Genomic DNA, 24,571 nt, shown 5'->3' with positions numbered 1-24,571 from the left:
TTGTGCCTCATCCCTCTCACAAGAAGGTGATTGGTGTCAAGTGGGTCTTCAAGACCAAGTACCTTAGCGATGGTTCTTTGGATAAGCACAAGGCTCACCTTGTTGCTAAAGGTTTTGCTCAACGCCCAAGCATTGATTTCCATGATACTTTTGCCCCCACTGCTCGTATGGTGACTATCCGAGATGTTCTTGCCTTGGCTGGCCATAGGAGATGGCCTGTCTATCAATTGGATGTGAAGTCGGCCTTTTTGAATAGTGACTCGCAGGAGGAGATCTATGTTGAGCAACCTCCTGGCTTTGGATTCTCGGATGGGAAAGTTTACAAGTTGAAGAAGGCCTTGTATGGCCTCAAGCAGGCTCCGCGTGCATGGAACGAGAAGATTGACTCGTTTCTTCAGTTGAAGTTGAGATATCGGCGCTCCAAGGCTGATCCGCAACTTTATGTGCACACTTCCGAGGTTGGTCGTATGTTGTTTGTGTTGTATGTTGATGATTTGATTCTGACAGGGGATCGTGCACAAAAGGTTCAAGAGACCAAGACAGCTTTACATCAAGCATTCGAGATGACGGATTTGGGGCTTCTTCATTTCTTCTTGGGTCACGAGATTTATCAGTCTCAGAGGGGGATTTTCATCTCTCAATAGAGGTACATTCAAGAGCTCTTGGTGACTTTTGAGATGGAGACTTGTCGGCCCATTACTACTTGTTAGCGATGTCAGATTCTGGTCTGGCCACAGTCGGACTGACCAGTCAGATTCTGGTCTGGCCACAGTCGGACTGACCAGTCGGACTGCCACGTGGCAGTCCGACTGTACTGCACCAGTCGGCTGCGTTTAATGCAGCCGACCTGCCTATTTCTGGCGCCTATTTTCTAGCTATTTATAGCCGATGTCCAGCACTGCTTCTCACATCTCTGATCGCAGGTTTCAGGCTAGAGGCTCATGCAGATTACATCTCTGTTTGCAGATTTCAGGTTGGAGATCGTGCAGACTGCAGCAGACTTCGAGGTGAACAGCAGGTTGCATCGTCGAGGTGGAGACACGCAGTCCCGCGCACTACGCCCGTGTACATATCTGCATATCTTTGTATACAGCACACTTTATACAGCAGATCTTCATCTTCCACTGTCTCTTTCTCTCTCTTCTCTCTGCGTTCTCTCTCTCTCAGTCTTGGTCCCACGCTTCCGCATCGCTGCACTCTGACATGGTATCAGAGCAGTGTAGAAGGGCTGACTGAGTGAAGAACCAACCTGAAGAGGAGATTCCATCGCGACACAAGGCTGCGTTTCCAGCGTTCGAGGGCGAGTGGGAGGGCTGCGCATCTGAACAAGGCTGAAGCGAGCGTGGGCGCGTAAGAAAGGAGTCCAGTTGGTGGGTTTGCTGCTGTTTACTGCTGTTTGAAGAGGAGGAAGTCTGAGTTTTCAGCTTTCAAGTGCAGGTTTTGCTTTTTCATCGCCTCCGGCGGGTGAAGAAGGTTCGGGACGCGGAAGAAAGAGCCCTAGCAGGCTGCGTTTTCACAGTCAGAGGGGGCTGCTTTTGCATTTGTGAAGGCATTACAGGTGAAGATGTCTATAGAGATTGACTTGGAGTTCCAGACGATCATGGAGGAAGGTGCCTATCTTACCGGCTCTTTCCGCAGATCAAAAGCTCGATGGCGACAATTACCGCATCTAGCGCGTGATGATGTTGGCTATCCTTGAGTCTTACGATTTGGCGGAGCTTGTACAGGAGGAGATCAACCGGCCCTCGGTGAGAGATGAGTCCGAAGTTGGCCAAGGCACAGTCTCACTGGGACAAATTGAATGCCCGGATTCGTTCTTTTCTTTTTCTATCTTGTACTACAGCCGTGATAGCCCACATCGAGCACTTGATGGTGGCTCGGGAGATATGGCTGGAGCTTGATCAGCTGTATAACCGGATGACCCTTATGAAGCGGGTTTCTTTGGAGGTGCAGATGCGGACCTTGTCCGTGAACAAGTCTTCTTCGTTGCGGGAGCACATCAACAAGCTTAAACAGCTTCAGATACGGGTTCAAAATGCGAGGAAGCCGATTTCCTCCGAAGACATGGCGATCACACTCTTGTCCCAGTTGCCGCCACGATTCGGTGCTTTCTACTCTGCCCTTATTGCTTCGGGGCGAGAGTCTACTCTTCGGTGGGAAGAGCTGGTTCCTATGGTCTTGGACCAAGAGGAACAACAGAAGGGACAGCATGCTTCCAAGTCGGAAGCCTTGACAGGTCAAGCCTCTCAAAAGAAGGGGAAGGACTAAAAGAAGAAGAAGGAGGACAAGTCAAAGAAGAACAAGGACAAAGAATCCACATGCCATATTTGTGGAAAGACCGGCCATTGGAAGAAGGATTGCCCTAACAAAGATAAGGACACCAACAAGAAGGACACGAAGGATTCTGGAGCGGTGGCTGCACCCTCATCAACTGCGTTTCTTCATCTAGCTGTCATTGAGGACTCTACACCGAATGCTTCTGATGCTGCAATGACAGCTTCCTAGGCTCAAGAGTGGATCGTTGACAGTGGTGCCTCCCGGCACATGACTCCTTCATCAGTTGGTGTTGCCCAGTTGCGACCTTCGCGTGGGCAAATTCTCATTGGCGATAGCTCTTTGGTGTCTATTGCAGGACGGGGTGAGATGCAGCTTATTCCTGATGGACATGGTGGTACTCATACCTCAAAGGTCTTGCATGTGCCAGGTTTAGGGTATCATCTACTTTCGGTTCAGAAGATTTGTTCACTTGGACTTTTGGTGGAGTTTGACAGTGATTCAGTGCGAGTCCTTGATCGTGGGTCAAGGAAGGTTCTCTCATCAGGATATGAGGAGAACGCCATCTACAAATTGACGTCTTCTACCGCCCTCCCTACTCTTCTTCTTACCTCTCAGACACAGTCAGAGCTATGGCATGCTCGGTTTGGTCACCTCAACTATGATTATCTTCGGAGGGCGTCACGTGGACAGCTTCTTGGAGGGTTGCCGGACATAGTGGTGAGCAAGCAGCCATGTGTCTCCTGCATTCGTGGGAAACACCATAGGGATGCGATTCCCAACAAAGCTTCGCAGCGGTCTACTTCACCGATGGAGCTTGTATCTACGGATCTTTGTGGCCCTATGAGAAACGAGTTCTTGAGAGGAAGCTTGTACTTCATGTTGATCGTAGATGACTACAACAGGATGACTTGGGCCTATTTCTTGGCATTGAAGTCAGAAGCTTTCTCCCACTTCAAGGATTGGCTTCTCTTTGAGGAGAACCGATCAGGCCAGCGATTGAAAACCTTGCGATCCGACAAGGGTGGTGAATTTGTTTCTAATGAGTTTGCTCGTTTTTGTGCAGATAAAGGCATTCACCAGGAGTTTGCTAACACCAACACTCCTCAAGAAAATGGCATTCTTGAACGGAAGAACCGAAGTGTGATCGAGATGGCGAGCACCACGATGGAGCACTGACAAACACCTCAGTTTCTGTGGGCCGAGGATAAATTTGAAGCAGCTTCCCGAAGACAGGTGTTTGTTGGCTACAGCTCTCAGTCCCAAGGCTATCGTTTGTATGATCCCGTCAAGCGGAATGTGTACATCAGTCGAGATGTGCGGTTCCTAGAGGTTCCGACCATAGCAATGGATGAGGAGCATCCCGTTCTTGGAGATCCAAGGGAGAGTTGGGCTCCCGAGACAATTCCTTTGGAGCCCGCGCCTTTTGATTCCGATTCTGTTTCCGATAAGAAACTACTATTCCACCGGTCACCCCCGAGGAGTTACCACTCTTCAACTGATGGAGAGAGACGAGGAGAGGTCCGACCTCCCCCTAGTTGGGCCCGTGACACACTCCGTGATTCACGGATCGAGGGGGTCCCTGCGGAGTGGGGACCGCAGGATGGTCCGCAGCGGTCACGGAGGCACCAAGCACATTCAACGGAGCTTGTTTGCTCTAACTATTGTTTGATGACCCGTGTTATGCAGGATCAAGAGCCCACCTCCGTGAAGGAAGCTTTACAGTCCGCACCATGGAAGAAAGCTATGGAAGCCGAGTTGGAGGCTATTGAGAGAAATGGCACTTGGTATCTCGTGCCTCGCCGCCCCCCGAATAAGAAGGTGATTGGCGTCAAATGGGTCTTCAAGACCAAGTACCTTAGCGATGGTTCTTTGGACAAGCACAAGGCTCGCCTTGTTGCTAAAGGTTTTGCACAGCGCCCAAGGATTGATTGTCATGACACTTTTGCCCCCACTGCTCATATGGCGACTATTCGAGCTGTTCTTGCCTTGGCTGGCCATAGGAGATGGCCTGTCTACCAGTTGGATGTAAAGTCGGCCTTCCTCAATGGTGATTTGAAGAAGGAGATCTATGTCGAGCAGCCTCCTGGCTTTGGATCTTCAGATGGGAAAGTCTACAGGTTGAAGAAGGCCTTGTATGGCCTCAAGCAGGCTCCGCGTGCATGGAACGAGAAGATTGATTCGTTCTTTCAGTCACAGTTGGGATATCGGCGTTCCAAGGCCGATCCGCAGCTTTATATACACACTTTTGAGGCTGGTTGTGTGCTTTTTGTGTTGTATGTTGATGATTTGATTCACAGGTGATCATGCACAGAAGGTCAAAGAGACGAAGGCAGCTTTACATCAGACGTTCGAGATGACGGATTTGGGTCTACTCCATTTCTTCTTGGGCCATGAGATTTATCAATCTCAGAGGGGGACTTTCATCTCTCAGCAGAGATATGTACAAGAGCTCTTGGTTTCTTTTTGTGATGGAGGATTGTCGGATCATTTCTACTCCTATGGATCCGAACTGGAAGGCCACTTCACATTCAGCTTCTCCCATGGCGGATGCTTCCCGCTATCGTCAGTTGATTGGATCATTGATTTGGCTCCTCAACACTCGTGTTGATCTTTGTTTTGTTGTTGGGCTCTTGGTGGGGTTCATGAGTAAACCTCAGACGGTGCATTGGCAGGCTGCCCAAAGGATACTTCGGTATTTGAGGGGGACATCTAATTTAGGGATTCATTATCCAGCAAGCACAGGTGGTTCAGATCTTGTACTTGCAGGTTGGAGCGACTCGGATTGGGCTCGTGATGAGGACCACAGGCGGTCTACTTCATGTTACTGTTTTACCTTGGGTGCTAGTGTTATCTCATGGAGTAGCAAGAAGCAGTCCACGATAGCCCTTTTGTCTACTGAGGCGGAGTATCGGGCCGCGTCTTCCACCACATGTGAGGCTTTGTGGCTTCGGAGATTGTTGGAGGAGCTTGGCTACCCCCAGACTCGTCCTACTTTGCTGCAATGCGACAATGAGAGTTGCATTGCCTTGGCACGGAATCCTGTTTTCCATGCCCAGACGAAGCACATAGAAATCCAGTACCACTTCATCAGAGAGAAGCTTCTGGATGAGACCATAGCTATGGAGTGCTGCAAGACGGAGGACAATCTTGCAGATTTGTTTACGAAGGCGCTTCCTCAGGCTCTACTTCGGAGACATGCCAGATCCATCAGGCTTCTGCCCCGCCCAGGCTCTGAGAGGGGGTGTTAGCGATGTCAGATTCTGGTCTGGCCACAGTCGGACTGCCATGTGGCAGTCCGACTGTACTGCACCAGTCTATTTTCTGGCACCTATTTTCTGGCTATTTATAGCCAATGTCCAGCATTGCTTCTCACATCTCTGATCGCAAGTTTCAGGCTGGAGGCTCGTGCAGATTACATCTCTGTTTCCAGATTTCAGGTTGGAGATCGTGTAGACTGCAGCGGACTTCGAGGTGAACAACAGGTTGCATCGTCGAGGTGGAGACACACAGTCCCGCGCACTGCGCCCGTGTACATATCTGCATATCTTTGTATACATCACACTTTATACAGCAGATCTTCATCTTCCACTCTCTTTCTCTCTCTTCTCTCTGCGTTCTCTCTCTCTCAGTCTTGGTCCCACGCTTCCGCATCGCTGCACTCTTACACTACTCCTATGAATCCGAACTGGAAGGCCACTTAATACTCAAATTCTCCCGTGATGGATACTTCACTCTACCGTCAGTTGATTGGATCCTTGATTTGGCTTCTCAACACTCGTGTTAATCTTTGTTTTGTTGTGGGTCTTTTGACAGGGTTCATGACTGAATCCAAACAGGTGCATTGGCAGGCTGCCCAAAGGATTCTTCAGTATTTGAAGGAAACCTCTAACTTAGGGATTTCTTATCCCGCAGGTACAAATGCTTCCGATCTGGTTCTTGCAGGTTGGAGTGACTCAGATTGGGCTGGTGATGTGGACCACCAACGATCTATTACAAGCTACAATTTTACCTTGGGTACAAGTGTTATCTCTTGAAGTAGCAAGAAGCAGCCCACGTTAGCCCTTTCTTCTACTGAGGCGGAGTATTAGGCTGCGTCTTTCACCACATGTGAGGTTGTGTGGCTTCAGAGATTGTTGAAGAAGCTTGGCTGCCCCCAGACTCGTCATACTCTTCTACGGTGCGCCAATGAGAGTTGCATTGCCTTGGTACGAAATCCTGTATTCCATGCTCGGACGAAACACATTGAGATCCAGTATCACTTCATTAAGGAGAAACTTCTGAATGGGACCATTGATGTGGAGTACTGCAAGACGGAGGATAATCTTACAGATTTGTTTACGAAGGCGCTTTCCCAAGCTCTTCTTTGGCAGCATTCCAGATCCCTCGGTCTTTTGACTAGCCCAAGATTTGAGAGAGGGTGTTAGAAAGTCATTTCCTGGACAGTAAATAGACAGGAGAGTACGACAAAGTGCCACGTCAGCAATACGGATGTCAGCAGCCACGTCAGCAGTCTACGCAGGTGCCACATGGCAGCCTACAGTCAGTCAGTTTTTTTAAATTTTGTTTCTGCAGTCAACTGCATTTAATGCAACCGACCTGGTGCTAGGCATTCTTTATTTTCTAGCTACTTATAGTCAAGTTGTGGCACACTCTCCCATCTATTCACTTCAGATTCTGATCTTGAGATCTGTTGGCTAAGATAGATTGTGCTTGGGCTGACGAAGATCGAGGTTATCAAGTCGGAGACATACACAGATATTTCCCCTACCCCATGTACATTTCTGCACTCCTATACAGCATACTACACTGCAGATTTTCTGTGTTTACACTATCTCCTTTTCTCTCTCTCTCTTGTCTCTGTGTTCACTCTTTCTCAGTCTTTGTCCTACACTTCCGCATCGCTGCACTCTGACACCACCAACCCCTAAAAACATTTTTCCCACTTGCATGGGCAAGTTTTGCCAAATGGCAGCCTTCTAATCTCACTTCCCAACATTATCCAACTTATTAAATTAATTTTTAGATTAATAATTCTGAAAATTAATTTGATAATTATTCTAGTGCTTAAAAAATTAATTTCACCAACCAATAATTTGTCTTCCAAGTATCCTTGCACAGTTATTAGCCCTTAGACCAGCATTAATTAATTAATGCCTAGTCTCTAATGTCACCACTAACATTAGTAACCAACAAATTAGTCTAGGCCCAAATTTGATATCGAATACCACCTAGTACTTATCAGGCATAACTTCTTACAACTTTTGCCTTTGACATCCACTACATCCTCAAGGTCCTTGGCCTATTACCATGAAATAACTACCATGTGCATCGTATGTGCTAAACAACCTTGCACATTTGATTAGTAATTTAATCAAATATTATCAGCAAGATTAAAGCATCTCAAAATTCCATGTTTCAAGCTATCACAGCTGGAGTGCAAGAGAGAAATAGAATGGAGTGGATGCAAGCATTCTATTTATCCCAATGTACCTATACCTTCACCAACTTAGCTTTCTCACCAACAAAAATCTTGGAGCCATCACAAGCTATAGAACGGTCAATGGCCTCAATCATGAGCTCCGCCAAATCATAAGACTCTAAGATGGTAAGCATCATTACTTGCCAAATGCAGTAATTCTCTCCATCAAGCTTCTGATATTATGAAAGAGCCAATAACATGGAGACCTTACAGTCCATAATAGCCTGAAACTCCATGACCTCAAAAGACATTGTCACCAAAATAACCTACACAAAAACAAGGGCAATCCCCTCTAACTCCAAAAACACAACCTATTAGAGCTTTCTCCACTCACCCCAAACCTATTTCGACCACCGAAGGCAATGAAATCTCAAAACCTGCAACAAAAGGCTGAAAACCAGCCTTTTCTCCATCATAAACAGCAAAAACTTGCAAGGAACAACTTGGCTCCTTTCATGTGATTCACCTATTCGCCTCAACCTTGTAAACGTTGAAAATACAAACTTTTGTCACATTGAAATCTCGCATTCAAGTCCCCCCCAAAATCAATCAGCCCTTCAACATTGTTCTAATACCATGTCAAGTGCAGCAAATGTGAAAGCATATGACTGGACTAAAAGAAAATGAACACAGAGAAGAGGGAGAGAGAAAAGAGACAATAGAAAGCGGAAACCAGCAGTAAATGAATGCTGAAATCAATAAGGCAGATATGTACACGGGTTGACAAATGTATCTCTGAGAGGCAATATCTCTCTCCACCTTAAAATGACAAGTGGAAAGACCGGAGGCTGACCAGCCTATAAGTAGGCTTGAAAAAAAACTAAAACAATTAGGTTGGCCCGTTTAAACTGGCTGACTGCTGCAACTGATGATTGCAGCAATAAATAATGCATAAAAACTGTTGTGACGTACCACCTATGCCACATGGCATTTGCACACCCTGTGTGGCCAGCCTAATTGCCTAGCAGTGCTGAAAATCACCAAAAGACCACAAAAAACTGTCCAACTTGTACATAGGAAATGCGTAATTGTGCCCAGGAGTGCTAACTAAACAATAGTAAAGTACCAATGCCTATCCAAGGGATGAATAAATCTCTAACGCATCAACCACCCTTGCTAAGAAGGAAAGTTGGTTTCAACAATCATCTTTAACAAGTTCAAGGAGTGGCTTGAAGGAGAGTCCACATCAACTCAAGTAGAAGTAAAGGCCATTCAATGGCTTTGCTTGAAGGATGCCTTTTGGGTCTGAAGTGAGAGCCATTGTCATCATCATCACTCCTATATACAAAGTGCTTCACATGTCCCATATGGAGGGGTCTACTATCGACCTTCTCTATCATCTTATGGTGGAGGGCCGACGCAATAGGTGAGATTGAAGCATCTACCATCTTGGATGGAAAGGCTTCAATATCATGGTAATCACTCTTGTCCTTACTTATCATCCTTATTTCAAAATTCAAATTGTCTTTGCATTTTGAAGTCTAGACACACTCACTCACTCTCTCTCTCTCTCTCTCTCTCTCTCTCTCTCTCTCTCTCTCTCTCCTTCCTTTTACCCTCTATTATCTCTTAATCTTTCTCTCTTCTTCTACCTTTCTAGTCACACATACCACACACACATACACACTCTCTCTCTCTCTCGAGTCGAGTCGAGTCGAGTCAAGTCATCTCACCATTCATCCACCCCCTCGTCTCCTAAACTTTCCCTCCTCTTCTACCTTTCTAGTGGCATCTTGGAAACTACGCCAAAAAGGGATATCTTCTTCTGCTCAACCAAGAAGGGATGGGAGTGGATGAAATATTTAATAACCCATCCATGGACTTGTAGCACTCTTGCATCCGGCCTTTAAAAGTCTCTCTCTCTTTATGGATGCGAATGTCATTGCCAATCAAGATGTCCATCTTCCAAAGGCATTGGGAATGAGCACCATGGTGCTTTTCTCCAAGAGCTTATAGATTACAATGACCTAAGGGGTACCACTTTTTTCCACAATCTGTTGGAAGAGGGATTCATTGATGAAGCCCCTTTTTTAGCAGGAGTCATTTGGCTATCAATTGCTCCACTTCCACAAAGTTGCTTTACGTATTCCTGTGCAAGTTAGAACAAAAATCCTAAGCCTCTAAATTGTTTTAAATTGATTTTAATTGTAAGTTGGAAGTTCTAAATGTATATTCTTTTTTCAACATGCTTTAGGATTGCTCATCAGGTGCATGTGAAAGGGATTATCCACCTATCCCCTTATACACACAGAAATTTGCAACAAACTTAACACGCAACAATTGGAGCCACTAATTCATTGTTACTCTCACTAACATATACTACATACCATGCACAAGATGGCAATCGTAAGGCATGTATCATATGTTTATATACTTGTTACTACTATTGGTTAGTGATGTTTAAAATATTTAGTTTAAGTTATTTATCCTTTAAATATATAGGAGAATGTAGATGAGCTCAAGCTCTCAACCCACACACTTAAAAGTCAGACTCGTGAGAGGGATCTAGGGAAGGGCTAGAATTTTAGAAGACCTCTATTTGAAGCTTGAGGAGATAGACTAACGAGTCTCTTACACTCATGCACACCAAAGTATCATTGTTCAATCTCATGCCTCTAGTGGTGGAACTTTGAAACCAACCTTACTCTTTGAATAGGGTGGTAAATAACCTAATTAAGCACTCATTACAACAAGCATTATATCATTTGACATCACTATATCTTGTTACTTGTAGTATTGAGCCTTGGCTTTTATATCCGCTACACCTTTTTGTATGAGATCACCAATTTAGCTCATAATATAGTTGTTGGTTTCATACTACACTTCAATTTCAACATTTCAATTTCAACTATCTTTTGCACTTACTTTTGAAGTCTCTAAATGTTTGAAGAATATTGTGTTTTAAGTCCAAACATTCAATGTAGACTTCAAATTATATGTTAAAAAATTTTAATCAGACATAGGTTCAGGATTTATTAGTCTAATTAGTATTGTCTAGTATTGAACAGTACTAATCAGATGCCATCCAACGTAACAACCATGGGCAATGCTAGAAAGGAAGTTTTCAAACCCCATTACTACTCCCAATCTTTTAGTGAAAACTTTCCAAATGCAAATTTTCTAAAATGGCAACTACATAATATGTTGTTCATATTTTCAGCATAGTTTTATGACACTTCATTATTTGCTTGAACGACACAACAACTAAATGAACAGCTTCATTACATCATGGTAAGCCCTTCATGATTTTACCACAAAATTATCATCTAAAAGCCACTTCTTCAAATTAGTATTATTGAAAATTAATTGAATTTGGAACCATTGATTAAATTTGCATTGCTACATGTTATCTACACACGTGACACATCACATGCGCTACCGATTGCTTGTGATGGATTTTGGTTAGCCATACCGATTGCTTATGATGGATTTTGGTTAGCCACATGCAAACACATGTTCATCATTTGGCATAAAACTTACTTTGCCTATTTGGTTCCTACTATATGGCCTCATAAAGTGGCAAGCCCAAGCATTTCCCTTATGCTTTTGCATCATCTATCTGCTTGGTGTTTTTGGCTAACAGCAAGATAACATCTCGTAGAAAAACATGATGGCATTAGGTGCAGCTCAATCCTCCATATGCTGAGGTAGGATAGTAAGAATATAAGCAACAGCAAATACTACCAGCCAGACTATGGACATTAAAATCAGGTATTAGCCTAACAAAAAGACGATGGTATTGAATGACAACATTAAGACCATACGAAAACTTCATATGCAAGCTTACAATTGGCCCTATCAGTAATTGACCTAGAATAAAAGTGTGGCAATAAAACAAAAACACAGAATGGATGAAAATCCATGTCAACCTACAATGGTAATATTTTCCTGTGGATCTCGCATCAACCATGACATTGCCAATCATCTCTGCATAGATCTGGGTAAAAGCCATAAATCAATATCACACCCCCTGATTTGTTCTCAACTCAGGATACATAAATTTGACAAGGCAAAAATGTAAACCAGGTAAAATTTCAACAACCTAAAAAATCTGAAAACCCTGGTACCTTGCATGCAGTATCAAAACCAAAGCTTGTTGGAACTTCAGTGCACTTCAAATCACCATCAATGGTCTTTGGGCATCCAATAACCTGTGTCTTAATTTTCTTGCCCCTACAGAAGCCCAACAGGAAAAGGAAGGAGATTAAATGAATGTACTGAAAGAATTGTACATCTTCAATTACTTGGCCCTAACCGCAAGAGTACTACTTACCTGAAATATTCTCCTAAAAGGCATGCATTCGTATTTGAGTCATCCCCCCCGATTACCACAAGTCCATCTAGATCAAGCTTAATAACAGTTTCCTCAGCTTGTTTGAACTGAAAAATCAAATTTCAAAAGGTTGATAAGTACAGGAAGAAGAAATAGTCAAGTATGATATCAACACGTTAAATCAAAAGCATGCTAGACTCTAGACCACATACAATTTGTCATGTGAACAAATGATGAAACCTACCATCCACACAAACAGTGTGAAATTGAGCACTCCAAGTGGACTAAGCAAGTTGTTGGACAACAAAGGTAACAACCATCTCAAAAAAAGACATCTCTAAGATGAAACATGCAAAAGGAAAAAACAGTTCAAAGATCACGAAAATGTAGACTATGATGAGGAAAGTCTCTCACGCTTTGCCAGTTCAGCACAAGCAAGAGTGGCTAGTCGAGTGTAAGCCTTCAAAAAAGACCTGAGAAGGACATCCTTTATTAAGTATGGGTTTCAGAAACGCATTCCAGCTATTACAAAGGGCAACAACCATTCCCATGTTCCTATGGTCTTGGAGGGTAGAATATGTTCAAAGATTCTATGCCTCTCAAGTCAAAAAACCCATATCTAACCACTTGCCAATGCTTCAAACCTTGACCATCCATAAGCATGCTCAACTGAGACCTGGTCACATCGTGCACAAAGGAACGAGGCAGCCAACAACCCTATTAATAAATATCCTTGGACATCTACATGGCCACTTGAAGCAGTGGCCTTGGGTCATAAGGAGATCTAGTGCAAATGCACTAGTGACGCTTTAAAGTTAGAGCAACTAATTCCTATTTATAGGACTCTCAATAGGACTCAAGGACACCATTGTGTGCTTGCGACTCTTGGACTTTAGGCCCAATGGCCAAAGCATCCATACGTTGGAATAGTGTGGGCTGGTCTATGGGATGTCAGCTGTTGGGATGCGATCATGGCCCAATACACTGTTGGTTCCAAGTTCGGGGGCAAGCCCGTTTGGCTCTACGACTGGGAGGTGAGTCTTATGTCCATCTCCTTCATGTTTTGTATAGTTGTCATGGCTTGTGTTGTGTATTGTGTGCAAGTTGAATCCTAATACTGCAAACCAGACCTTCCACTTCAAACTTTGAGCATAATACCGACATAAGTACCTGGCAATACTTCGTACCGAACGTCTTCTCGGCGAGCTGCAGGTTAGAAGCTTGCGGCCGCATTCCCCCTTCCTACCACAATCGCTGATTAATTTCTTTACACAGAGACGTGATTGAAGTAGAAAGAAGGTGCACAGAGTATTCCTTATTGCATGATATGAAGAAAGTTACAAGGTTTTGGCTATGGCAGTAAATGAAAGATAAGGTTATCAGAGCTTATGAGATTATGGAATAGGCCTTGGAAGGCTAGCCTCTACGAGTGTTACTCTAGAGTCATGTGAGAGATGAGTATTCAGAGAAGCTCTCTCCCAAAAATTGTGTCTTTACAATGAGCCAAGGGCTCTCTTATATAGGAGTTTTGGCTTGAATGCCGTGTTTGAGTGGGTTATGTGCTATAAAGGAGGATGTGACCTTTACGCGTTTTTGTAAGTGCGCAAGTGAGTGTACATCTTTTGCTTTTTGGCTGTTGCGACCACCACGCTTTCGTAGGCGCATTATCGTTATTTTTTATAGTGAGCAGTGTATAAGGGCGCTCCACCTTATTGACAGGTATATAAGGGCTGTCAATTTTACATCTTCTGTTCGGCCTTTTTTTCTTTGCCGTCATTTTCCTCTTGAAAAGGGTTGACGCGTATGACGCATTGATTGCAACCATTGTGGTGCTGTTTACAAAATACCTCATGGCACTTGTCTGAATTATTGCCCTTGAGGGATTGAGAAAGCAGTATATTCAGTGCTTTCAAGTGTAAGCTTGATATGCCAAAAGCCACTCTTGCAATCAAACTTAGAGAATATATTTTTATTTCTGATTCTATCCAACAGCAATTGTTTGTTGGGTAAGAAGTATCCATTGAACTTGGTGTATTTGTTCAATGTTTTATAATTTACAACCATTCGTGTCTTACCACGTTTGATTTCATTGTGGTTACGCACCATGAAGGCTAGTGAATTATGTGGGCTTTTTGATTCTTTAATCAAACCCATGTCTATGAGTTCTTTAAATTGTACTTTGAACTCTTCTTGATCAATCCGTGAATAAATCATTGGTCTATTCTAGATTATTTTATTTTCTAAAAGTTCAATTTTTGCGAATGTTTTTTGGATCCCAAAATTGTAATGGGTTTTCCGAATAACATTCTTTGAACTTTTTTGTCCATTTTTTAGTTTGGATTTCAACCTTCTTATTCTCCTTTATTCTATTGATTCCATATTCCAAACGCTTTGTTGTTATGATTGCATCACATTTGTGTGATAAATGTGATTGTTTCTGTTGTTTGTCGATATTCTTTGACTAGATTTATAAAATCATTTCCAAGTATAATATCGACTCTAGTTTTATTATTTTGATATAGTCTAGGCAAGGTTATTATAACTTGCTCGACCTGGATTTTTGTGTTTTTTGCTATTTTATTATATCTGGTCTCATGGCCAGACATATCTTTCCCAATGACCACATGGTCATCGTCTATTTGCCATTCATCATGATGCAATACTTCTTGTTTGCATGTTGAGATGAATGAACCATTATCAAGATATGCATCGAAATCTCTTTTCAAGTCCTTTGTTGCTACTAATATCTTGATATAGATATTGTTATTTAACGAAGAAAATGTTTTTCCAATGGTTAACACTTTTCCGTTTGTATGATTATCCCATTGATTTTAATGGTGAGTTTGCCATTTTCTATTTTATACTGATTGCAATCTTTTTCTAGGAATTTCATTCCTAAGATTATTGGATAACTATCAGTTATTATTTTGTCTACAAACATTGTTAAATCTATGTTTTGTTCTTCTATTCTGAGACGTACCTCCACAGTCTCGTTAATTTCTCCATAGTTATTAGTCCATAAATGTGAATATTTATGTGGTTGATGTAGTCGTGTTGTTGCCAAATTTTTAGCAACCTGATGGCTAATATAGTTGTAATGAGCTCCTATATCTACAAGGATATTGCAGATTTTCCAATGCTGCCCATTAAACAATTCTCCTTTTATCCTGAAATGAGATGTATCAGAATTATCTAGAGTGCTTGCATTTATAAGGGATTTTGAGCTATTACTAGTCTCCCCCTGTTTTTCTTTGATGGTAGGGTTTCTTCTAAGAAATCTGTCACTATCAACAAAGGTTTTACCCTTTTCGTAGACTTCGTGAGAGGTTGGTTTAGGTCTAAGATCTAAATCCCATTCCTGGTCCGGCAATAGTGGTCTCTCTATTGATGGTAGTTCTATTTCTTCAAACGAAGAATAGATTTCATCAATGGCAATGATGTCTCTATCCTTGAACCTAAGTGAGTGAACACTATTATTCAAGGCATAACTTATTGCATAATGGACATTGAATGGTTTTGTTCCTTCTTGGAACATTCCATGTTTATCAAATTTATAGGCCAACATCAATGCAGAATCAATGTTTCTGTCTTGCAGGCTGATTGTATATAGTGGAAACAGGTAAAAGCCTAATTGCTGATAGGCCATGTTTCCTTGCATTATTCCAAGCCATGCATTTCTTCGATCAATAATTCTATTGTCAAGAATTGACAGCTTGATTAGTGTGTCTATCCCTGCTCTATAGTGGGATTGTAGTATTATATGTACTCCTCCTAGGTATACATACCTAATTTTCTTTCTCTCTTGCTCAGGAATTTTCTTGAGCTTTTCCTTTATATCATTAGCAAGAAGTAAGGGTAGATTGATATTTCCCTTCATATTGCTAATGTCAATGGATTGTTCTTTTATTTTCAATCCATAGTATATGGTATTGCTTCTATTAACGAGCTTGGTCCACTCTTTAATAAGGTTTTTCTCAAAAGCCTTATTAGAGGTATCTCTGACTTGATCTTTTGATATCCTTTTAAACAACGTTTTGTCAAAAAGACAACTTCATTCAAAGGTTTTATCATCTTCAATTTCTTCAAGATGAAGTGGTTGAAGACTGTTTATTTCATTCATTCACTATCACTGAATGAATAATCTTCATCTTCTGAGATAACATAAATCTCAGCATCTGCTTCAAAAGAATAGTCAGTTAACTCTTCTCCATATAGCATATTTATATTTGTGCCCTTTTTCCTTTTCGGACATTCATTGGCATAATGTCCAATTTCTTGGCAAAGCCAACATTTACATTCTCTAGGTTTTTTATTTTTCCAATTCTTTCATTTTTTGATGATTCTCTTATTCTTATTTCTATATTCAAAGACTTTGTTTTTATTTATTTTTCTCGGGAAGAATCTTCTTTTCTTGTTGTATGGTTTATATGTTTTATAGGAATTTTTCCTTCTTGTAGTCCTGAAGGATCTACTCGATATATCTCCAAAGGTTAGCCTTTCGCTGTTCTGTGGACAACATAGGCCAGTTTTGACATGTTTAGAGATAATTCTCTCTTGCTGGGCATTTCTGCACCAACTGTTAATGCAATAACTTGCATATCTGATTCTGGCACCTAATGTGTCAATTTTATCCTTCAGCCATGTACGATATCCCCATGACAATCTTTGATTGTAAGGATAAGGTAATTTGGTGAAGTATAATTCTTTTGCATTGTTCAATCTTTCATCACCAAGTCCTTGGTAATAAAATCTTGAGAATGCACATGTGTAGCCATTAAATCCACACATTGTTTTTATCTTTAGTTGCTGAAGATTATTGTATGCTTCGTCTCTTAGAAGCTTTTGTTCTTCTTCTTTATGTAGTTCCCATTCTTCTCCTTGGAACTCTTTTCTGATTGCTGTCTCAAATCTTGAGAGTATCCTTTTCTGAGTTTCACCCTCAGAAACATCAGAGAGTATGGAACTTCCAATTTTGATTTTGTTTTTATCTTCATCAGATTGGTTTTCCCGCCAATTGACTACATTACCTTGAAAAGAAGTTAAAATAAAAGATGGTGTATCTTTTACTTCTATCTTCTTTGTGCTTATAGCATGATGCATGCTTTTTGTTCATGTTGTAATTGCAGCATTGATGTCGATCTTGCAATCTAAGTTCAGCCATACACCGGAGCTAGGTATCTCCTGCATGTTTTCATAGCTGTTCTTCCATGCATCGGCTGGATTCTTATACCTACTGCTACTAGCATAGCTTGACCTATCGCTAGGCATTCTAGGTGCTGATGGTAAATAGGTTTCTAGTGCCATTGGATATCTGCTAGACAATTGCTCTATTACAGATATGACATCACCTATATCCATATTTTCTGTTAATCCTGATATGAGTTTGTCACGGTTGTTTGAATCTTGACCACTATTCATCAGTGTGTTATCATTTATATTCATCTCCCCCAATTGAGAAGACAAATCTTCTATCACATATTCCTCAGTGTCAGAAAAATCTGAACTGTTCATTGGAATATTTGATGGAAGTTTGACAGATGTCTTGCCTTGTAATTTTGATAGTGCAGTTCATACAATCGATAATCTGTATTGATTGTATTTTTTATACGACGGAGTGTCGTTGGGTCCAAATAATCTCAAATACACTTTCCTAAATAGGAAGCATAATATGAGATATTTGCACAATATTTGATAATTTCATTCATTATATGTGCGGGAGGATCCCAATATACATGTCTATCTTCAGTATTGATTGGATAATTCCAACAATGCTGAATATTATTTGCTACATAGTTTTAATATCTTTGTATCTGAGCTTCAAGGTGCTCATTCATTGTAAGCATAATATGCCCTCTTAGCTTTTACAATGCTTATCACTTTGTGATGTTTGAAGTGATCTTTTACAAGGAATTCATCATCATATCTGCTAAGTCAGATATAATCTAGCCAGTAGATGTTTCGAGTGATTCTTGTTGTTGTATGATAGTCGATGGAACGGATGGTTATGACATCATTTCCTCGACGAATGGCTGTATAGATACCAGCTATGTTTTGCTTGATCATGTCGATCACTTCTGCAATATCTGATGATATCATTTTCCTGTATACAACAGTGATTAGTATAGGGATCTGCTTATCCCTGAGGTTGTTTTTCCTGATGACTCAGGTGTTATGAAGATCTTATTAAATTTGTTTTCTACTAAACCTAACTTATCTTCTATTCTATCCAGTTGCTTATGCATCTGGGCAGAATTGTTTGTTTGATATTTATCAAACTCTTCTTGACTACAAACTGCTTCAAGTGTTTGTAATCGTTTTTCTGATTTCTGAATCCGTTCCTTGAGTTCAGAAATCATGTTGTTCTTAGTTTTTTCTGTGCATTCTTTGGGTGTTTGTTTTTGCAACCCAAAGGTTTTCAGAAAAAACAAGGTTATCCAGTTTAGTTGATTATTCCCTCATGCAACTGATTCATTGATCAGATCAAATGGTTGGAATCTTCCAAACTGTGTTCCTCGAAACCTATAGCTTCCACTTGGAAGTCTATCAGTTTCTATGTTTTGTGATTGCAGGGTTATCTCAGGAAGTCTAGTTAGTGCTTCCGAGTCCATGCTATCTTTTATTGATCAAAGTGTTGATTTTAATCTTTTTATTGGTTTTATCAACAAACTTGATGTCTGTTTTCTTTTTAAAGATTAGTTGGGCTAATCTTGTTCTTGGTTCTATTTCCACTTCTTCTATTAAGGAATGGATTATTATCTTTATTTCTCCTAGATAATCTGAGTCTATTATTCCTGGAGAGTTTGCTATTATTAGTCCCTTTAGACTAATACTACTTCTATTATGAAGTTCAGCATATATGTTTTTTGGCATTTGAATTCTTATTCCTATGCCCATGATCTTTGTTTCATTTTTCATTATGATGATGTTTTCTTCATTGTTTATGAATACATCGTATCCTATGCTATATGGAGTTCCTTTTATATGGTTATTTTCTCCACTAAGGATTTTGATTTTATGTTTCATTTTGAATGGTTATAAGTATATAAGCTATCGCTCTGATACCACTACGGGACCGTGTCGATTACCTAGCCAAAGCTTAGAGCTATCAGGCATGGAAGTCAGTTTGGACTACACAGAGTATGGCGGAATTATAATTATTATTATAATTAGTGCATCCAAAATCCATTTTTAAGTGTGTAGAGGCGTTACCATTCCTACTGCCATATTCCTTAATCTCATTATCACTCATGACTAACCTTTCTTTCCATTAGTTAGCTTAGCCCTTATTCCCATTCGCCACTTCAAACAACAATTAATACTACTGTAAACCAGACCTTCCACTTCAAACTTTGAGCATAATACCGACATAAGTACCTGGCACTACTTCATACCAAACGTCTTCTCGACAAGCTGCGGGTTAGAAGCTTGCGGCCGCTAATTAATTTCTTTACACAGAGACGTAATTGAAGTAGAAAGAAGGTGCACAAAGTATTCCTTATTGCATGATATGAAGAAAGTTACAAGGTTTTGGCTATGACTGTAAATGAAAGATACAAAATGCCATCCAACAAAACAAATAGAAAAGGACGGATACACTGTTAGCAAATATGTCAACTCATGTGTGAGTCTATGCATGTAGAGGCTGGGCACATTATTTAGGATATTTTAGGCATTTTTTATGGTCTTCATTTTGCTCATGTTTAGCATTTATTGCTGGCCAACCTGATCATATTGAGGACATATTTGTGTCCTATATTCAGGCTCCACCTCACTCAGTCACTCATTTGCCATCACATGTGGAGACTCCATGGAGAGAGGAGCCAATGCTAGTGCCCACTTAGCCAGTGACTCACTATTGTATGCAACTATCTCGTGTTAGATATATGGATTCCATTTCCCAAGCATACATCTAAATTATCATCTATATTGTGTTCTTCAATGTTCTTTCTTTCCCTTTCTCTTTTGTCTTGTGTTTCAGCGGTTTATTATAGCAAAAATGTTTACACTTCCATTGCTGCTCCACTTCTAACATATCCCTCTTCCAAAGCAATTTGTGGGATCCTACCAAACATCTAATCAGTGTCTTGGAGGATTATCGAGTAATAGCTTGTTGCATAAGCAATATAAAATCCCACATTTCACTAGATGCAAGGCATAATCTCAAGAAATGTAGGCTCACCTCCATGGAAATCATGCAAAAAATGCATACCATCGCTATCCAGACAAGCATATAGACTTTCACCAAGCTGGTTTGCATTCCAACTTCCAAACCTGTTGGCTTTCACAAATTCTGCTACTCACCCTGCACCAAAGTCTGATAGATCTCATTTTCCTTCGAAGTAATGAGATCTTGAGGCTCTCAATCTAGCCCGGGCTCATATGCATCAAAAGGCGCATAATCCAAACAGCCAACTTGCTGCCTCACACAAGTTTGCAGCACTCTATAGCCCTGCCTACCCTTCCTACCTCCCTCTCCCTTACAAACAATTGTAACCTTGAAATGCATGATCTACTTGTTTTTGAAATCATACAATTTATCATTAGAAGAATGAGAACTGGTCAATGAAATAAGACGCATGTGCTGAAGCATGATAAATCTGTTTTGCTGTGAGCTGCCTGGCTGCAGTAGGTTCTGTATCTATATTTGGCCTATTTGGTCTACAGTTTATTTTATACATCATTTGATTTGAAACACCGTTCTGAACCTTGTGGATTATTTGATATTTGCAGTTCATCAATCGTGCTCATGAAACACCACCTTCTTCAAGGTCAAGTGACAGCATCAAAGATGCTTTGTTAATACAGGCCTCTAAAAAAGATGTTGATGTTGTTCCTGCTGTTGTGTGTGTGGGTGGGTGTTTTTGTGGGGGTGGTGTGAGTGGTGGGTGGTATGGAGTGGGGTGGGGTGGGGTGGGGTGGGGTGAGGTGTCACGAGGACGTGAAAATTTGATGCTTTGCTTATGTTTAATTGACATTTGATTAAAGGATTAATCAAATGTGCAATTAAAAGATGCACATGTGTTACACACGTGAGGTGCAAGCTACTTTTTCACAGTTGAAGGCCGAAGGACCCTGTGAAAAAGATGGGTGTCAAAGGCAAAAGTTGTAACAAGTTACACTTATTAGATTCTAGGTGAATTCTGGTGTCAGCTTGCCCCTAGGACCATTAATTGGCCATTAAGTGTCAGTGGTGATACTAGGGACTAGGCATTAATTAATGGATTAATGCTTGTCCAAGAGTCAATTAATGCATGGGACCACTTTGGTGTGAGAGTGCGCTGCGGAAGAGGGAATACGAACACAGAGGGAGAGAGAGAGAGAGAGAAAGCAGAAAATAAGGAAGAGAAATCTACACTGACCGAAATGAATGCTGAATACAGACAGGAAGGCGAAAGGAGACTGATTAGTCCCTGCACGCAGCCCACAGCGTCAATGAGGGCACCAGATCAGGCTGATGATGATGGCAGCAGCACCACGGGGGAGGAGTGTCGGAATCTGCAAGAAGACAAGTGATCAAGTAGGGAGGGGGGCTGCCTATAAATAGGCAAAAGGACAAACCCTAACCCTAACCCTAAAATGGGCGCAAACCCTAAAAATGCCCTAAAATGGGCGCCCCACATCAGTGACCAAAAAAAGTGGCCGGGCAGCCAGTGGCTGCCCACTAAAAGAGGCCAAAAAGAAATACACATCCTAAGATAGCCAGTCAAGAGTGACTAGCCTCCCCCATCATAACACATGACAGACATGTCAGGGCTCCTAATGTCCTCGTCTGACTCAGACTGAGGCTCACAGGCAGGAGATGACAAGGCATGACAAACATGACTGCTAACACCCCCTCTCAGATCCTGGATGTGGCTACAGGCCGAAAAAGAAATAGATCCTGGGGTGGCAAGAGGAATGCCAATGTCGATGAAGTCCGTCGATGAAGACTGCCGCTGAAGGAGCTCCTTACGATCCTGGGAATCCCCCTCAAAAACACTAGGGGCCAGGGAATCCACAGCCGCATCACCGAGATCGTCCCCCGCTAAAAGGGATGGAGGGTACGAAGGAACCACCGGAGGAGAAGGTGGGGGATGGGAAGGAACCTGTGGAATAGAAGGTGCACAAGCGGGAACGGGTGTAGCAATAGACTGCCTCAGAGGACCCTGCATCAAAGAAGGGGAATGGAGCCTGTAAAGCCCGCTCTCCTACCAACCTGTAGATAAGACAGCAACTGTAGAAGAATCCTCAATAACAACGGCATGCTGGGTGAAGATCACTCGTGTGCCAAGCCGCGTAAGGCCATAAACTGAGAGGAAGGGAAGGCCCAAATCCGGAACATGTAGGGCCTGTGAAAAGGAGATCGAAGGTCGGTCGGTAAACAAAGGTAATGTGCCAACACCACTAATAGGCACCGATAAAATGTCACCAACAGTTTGACTGAACCCTCTCATGGGCGGAGATCCTGTAACAAATCACCTCGGGGAGTCATATGACTCGAAGCACCACTCTCCACTAACCAAGGCTGCGCAGAAGACACTGCAGCCACGGAAGAAGGATCCTCCTCCAAAGCATGGATATGAAGGAACACTGACTCATGGGTAACAGCTAGTGTAGAGGTAGAAGAAGGCTCCGATGTAGATCCACCCTTCGCTCCCGAACGAAGGTGAGGGTACTTCTTCCAGTATTTCTCCTCAGGATGTGTCCCTTTCCCACAATGTGGGCACTTCAATATCTCTGAATCTGAGTCAGAGCCTGAAGAACTATCCTTCTTCCTAGCCTTTGACTTCTTCTTCTTCTTCTGTCCTCCCGAACCTGCAACAAAGGCTCTAGTGGAGTCGGATCCACTAGCACTAACCTCTCTGAGTCGCTCGTCATGCTCCAAGACAAGCGGGGATAGCTTCTCCCATAGAAGCATCTCACGGGTCCTCGATGTAAGAAGGCTGGTGTAGAAGACATCAAACCGAGGCGATGGCAGCTAAGCCAAGAGAATCATAGCCATGTCTTCAGAAGATATCGTCCGACCGAGAGATGCATCCGGTGGGCAAACGTCTTCTGTTGATAGAGAGACGTGAGCCTTCTCCACACGTCTGCTGCAGTCTTCAACCTGTGAACATGAACAAGGACAGAATCCTACAAACTCAGAAAGAGGAAAGATCTGGCTCTAGAATTGAGCCGATCCCATAAGGCTGCACGATCCATAGATGTCCCATCTGTGGGACCCACCTAAGGCCAGGGAATAGGAACAGAAACAAGCTCCCAAAGATCGAAGGAGTCCAAGATACACTCCACCTTGCAGGACCATAGAGAAAAGTTGGAGCCATCCAACCGGTCCTCTTTGGGCAGCTGAGGAAGTACGGGTACCTGTACAGGGGGTACCAAAGGCTACATCTTCGGCCCACTGGAAGGAGCTTGCCGAGATACATGAATAGAAGGGGGATGGAAAAGAGGAATAGACTCCGGACGACGGTCCTCGTGATAGAAATCATGCCTCCGTTCAAATGAGTGTCAAGACAAAAACTCGTCATCTAAGTCATCAAAGCCTGTAAACTGATGAGAAGACATCTTCGATATCTGCAAACACCAAAACACAAGGGAAGGTTGCCGGTGCCGAAACACAAACACCAGAAGCTCCTGAGCTGGCCGCCTTGCACAGAACACAAGGATGATATCAAACGCAACTGCTAACGATGCAATCACCACAGAAAAACAGCCTCCTACCTCAAAATGAAAATAGGAATGAGGTCGCCAGCTGGAGAAGAGCCGTCAGAGGTTGAACGCAGCCACAGAAGCTGAAAACGCAGCTTGGTGGAGTGTCGCTCAGTTGGAGAAGGGCCACCCAGGCTGAAAACGCAAATAGGAAGAGGTTGTTGATGACGTGGCAGCCACTGGAGAAGGCGCCAGCAGCAAACGCAAAGATTTGAGACCTCCTGGAAGGGCCGCCTTGGCTGTTGGGAATGACGCCAGCAACAAACGCAAAGATATGACACCAAAACAGGCCGCCTTAATCAAGAAAATGGTGCAGAAGGTGACGCCTCAGCTGTTGGATACGTCTTGACCAGCAAACGCAAGGTTGTGGGTGTTCTCCCGCATAAAACTCAGCTCTGTGTACTCTCCTTCAGCTCTGATACCATGTGAGAGTGCGCTGCGAAAGAAGGAATACAAACACAGAGGGAGAGAGAGAGAGAGAGAGAAAGCAGAAAATAAGGAAGAGAAATCCGCACTGACTGAAATGAATGCTGAATACAAACGGGAAGGCGAAAGGAGACTGATCAATCCCTGCACGCAGCCCACAGCGTCAGTGAGGGCACCAGATCAGGCTGATGATGATGGCAGCACCACCACAGGGGAGGAGTGTCGGAATCTGCAAGAAGACAAGTGATCAAGTGCAGAGGGGGGCTGCCTATAAATAGGCAAAAGGACAAACCCTAATCCTAACCCTAAAATGGGCGCAAACCCTAAAAATGCCCTAAAATGGGCGCCCCACATCAGTGACCAAAAAAAGTGGCCGGGCAGTCAATGGCTGCCCACTAAAAGAGGCCAAAAAAAAATACACATCCTAA

The 24,571-nt window shown here is 42.5% G+C and overlaps 1 protein-coding gene across 3 annotated transcripts in view; it reads right to left on the bottom strand.

The window, feature by feature from the left end:
* LOC148041070 (pyrophosphate--fructose 6-phosphate 1-phosphotransferase subunit beta-like) overlaps positions 1 to 24,571 on the bottom strand; it is a 60,646-nt gene that overhangs the window by 24,853 nt on the left and 11,222 nt on the right. For all 3 annotated transcript variants that reach the window (XM_087676523.1, XM_087676531.1, XM_087676539.1), the window contains exons 6-8: positions 12,030 to 12,136; positions 11,824 to 11,929; positions 11,630 to 11,693 (exon numbers count right to left, since the gene is read on the bottom strand). In XM_087676523.1, the coding sequence (XP_087532649.1) occupies positions 11,630 to 11,693; positions 11,824 to 11,929; positions 12,030 to 12,136 (277 nt within the window). The remainder of the gene's footprint in view (positions 1 to 11,629; positions 11,694 to 11,823; positions 11,930 to 12,029; positions 12,137 to 24,571) is intronic.

The sequence above is a fragment of the Lygodium microphyllum genome, chromosome 1, assembly GCF_053477565.2.
Source record: "Lygodium microphyllum isolate KBCC chromosome 1, Lygodium_microphyllum_v1.1.10, whole genome shotgun sequence".
NCBI classification, from domain to species: Eukaryota; Viridiplantae; Streptophyta; class Polypodiopsida; order Schizaeales; family Lygodiaceae; genus Lygodium; species Lygodium microphyllum.
This window is presented reverse-complemented; position numbering and strand designations above follow the sequence as displayed.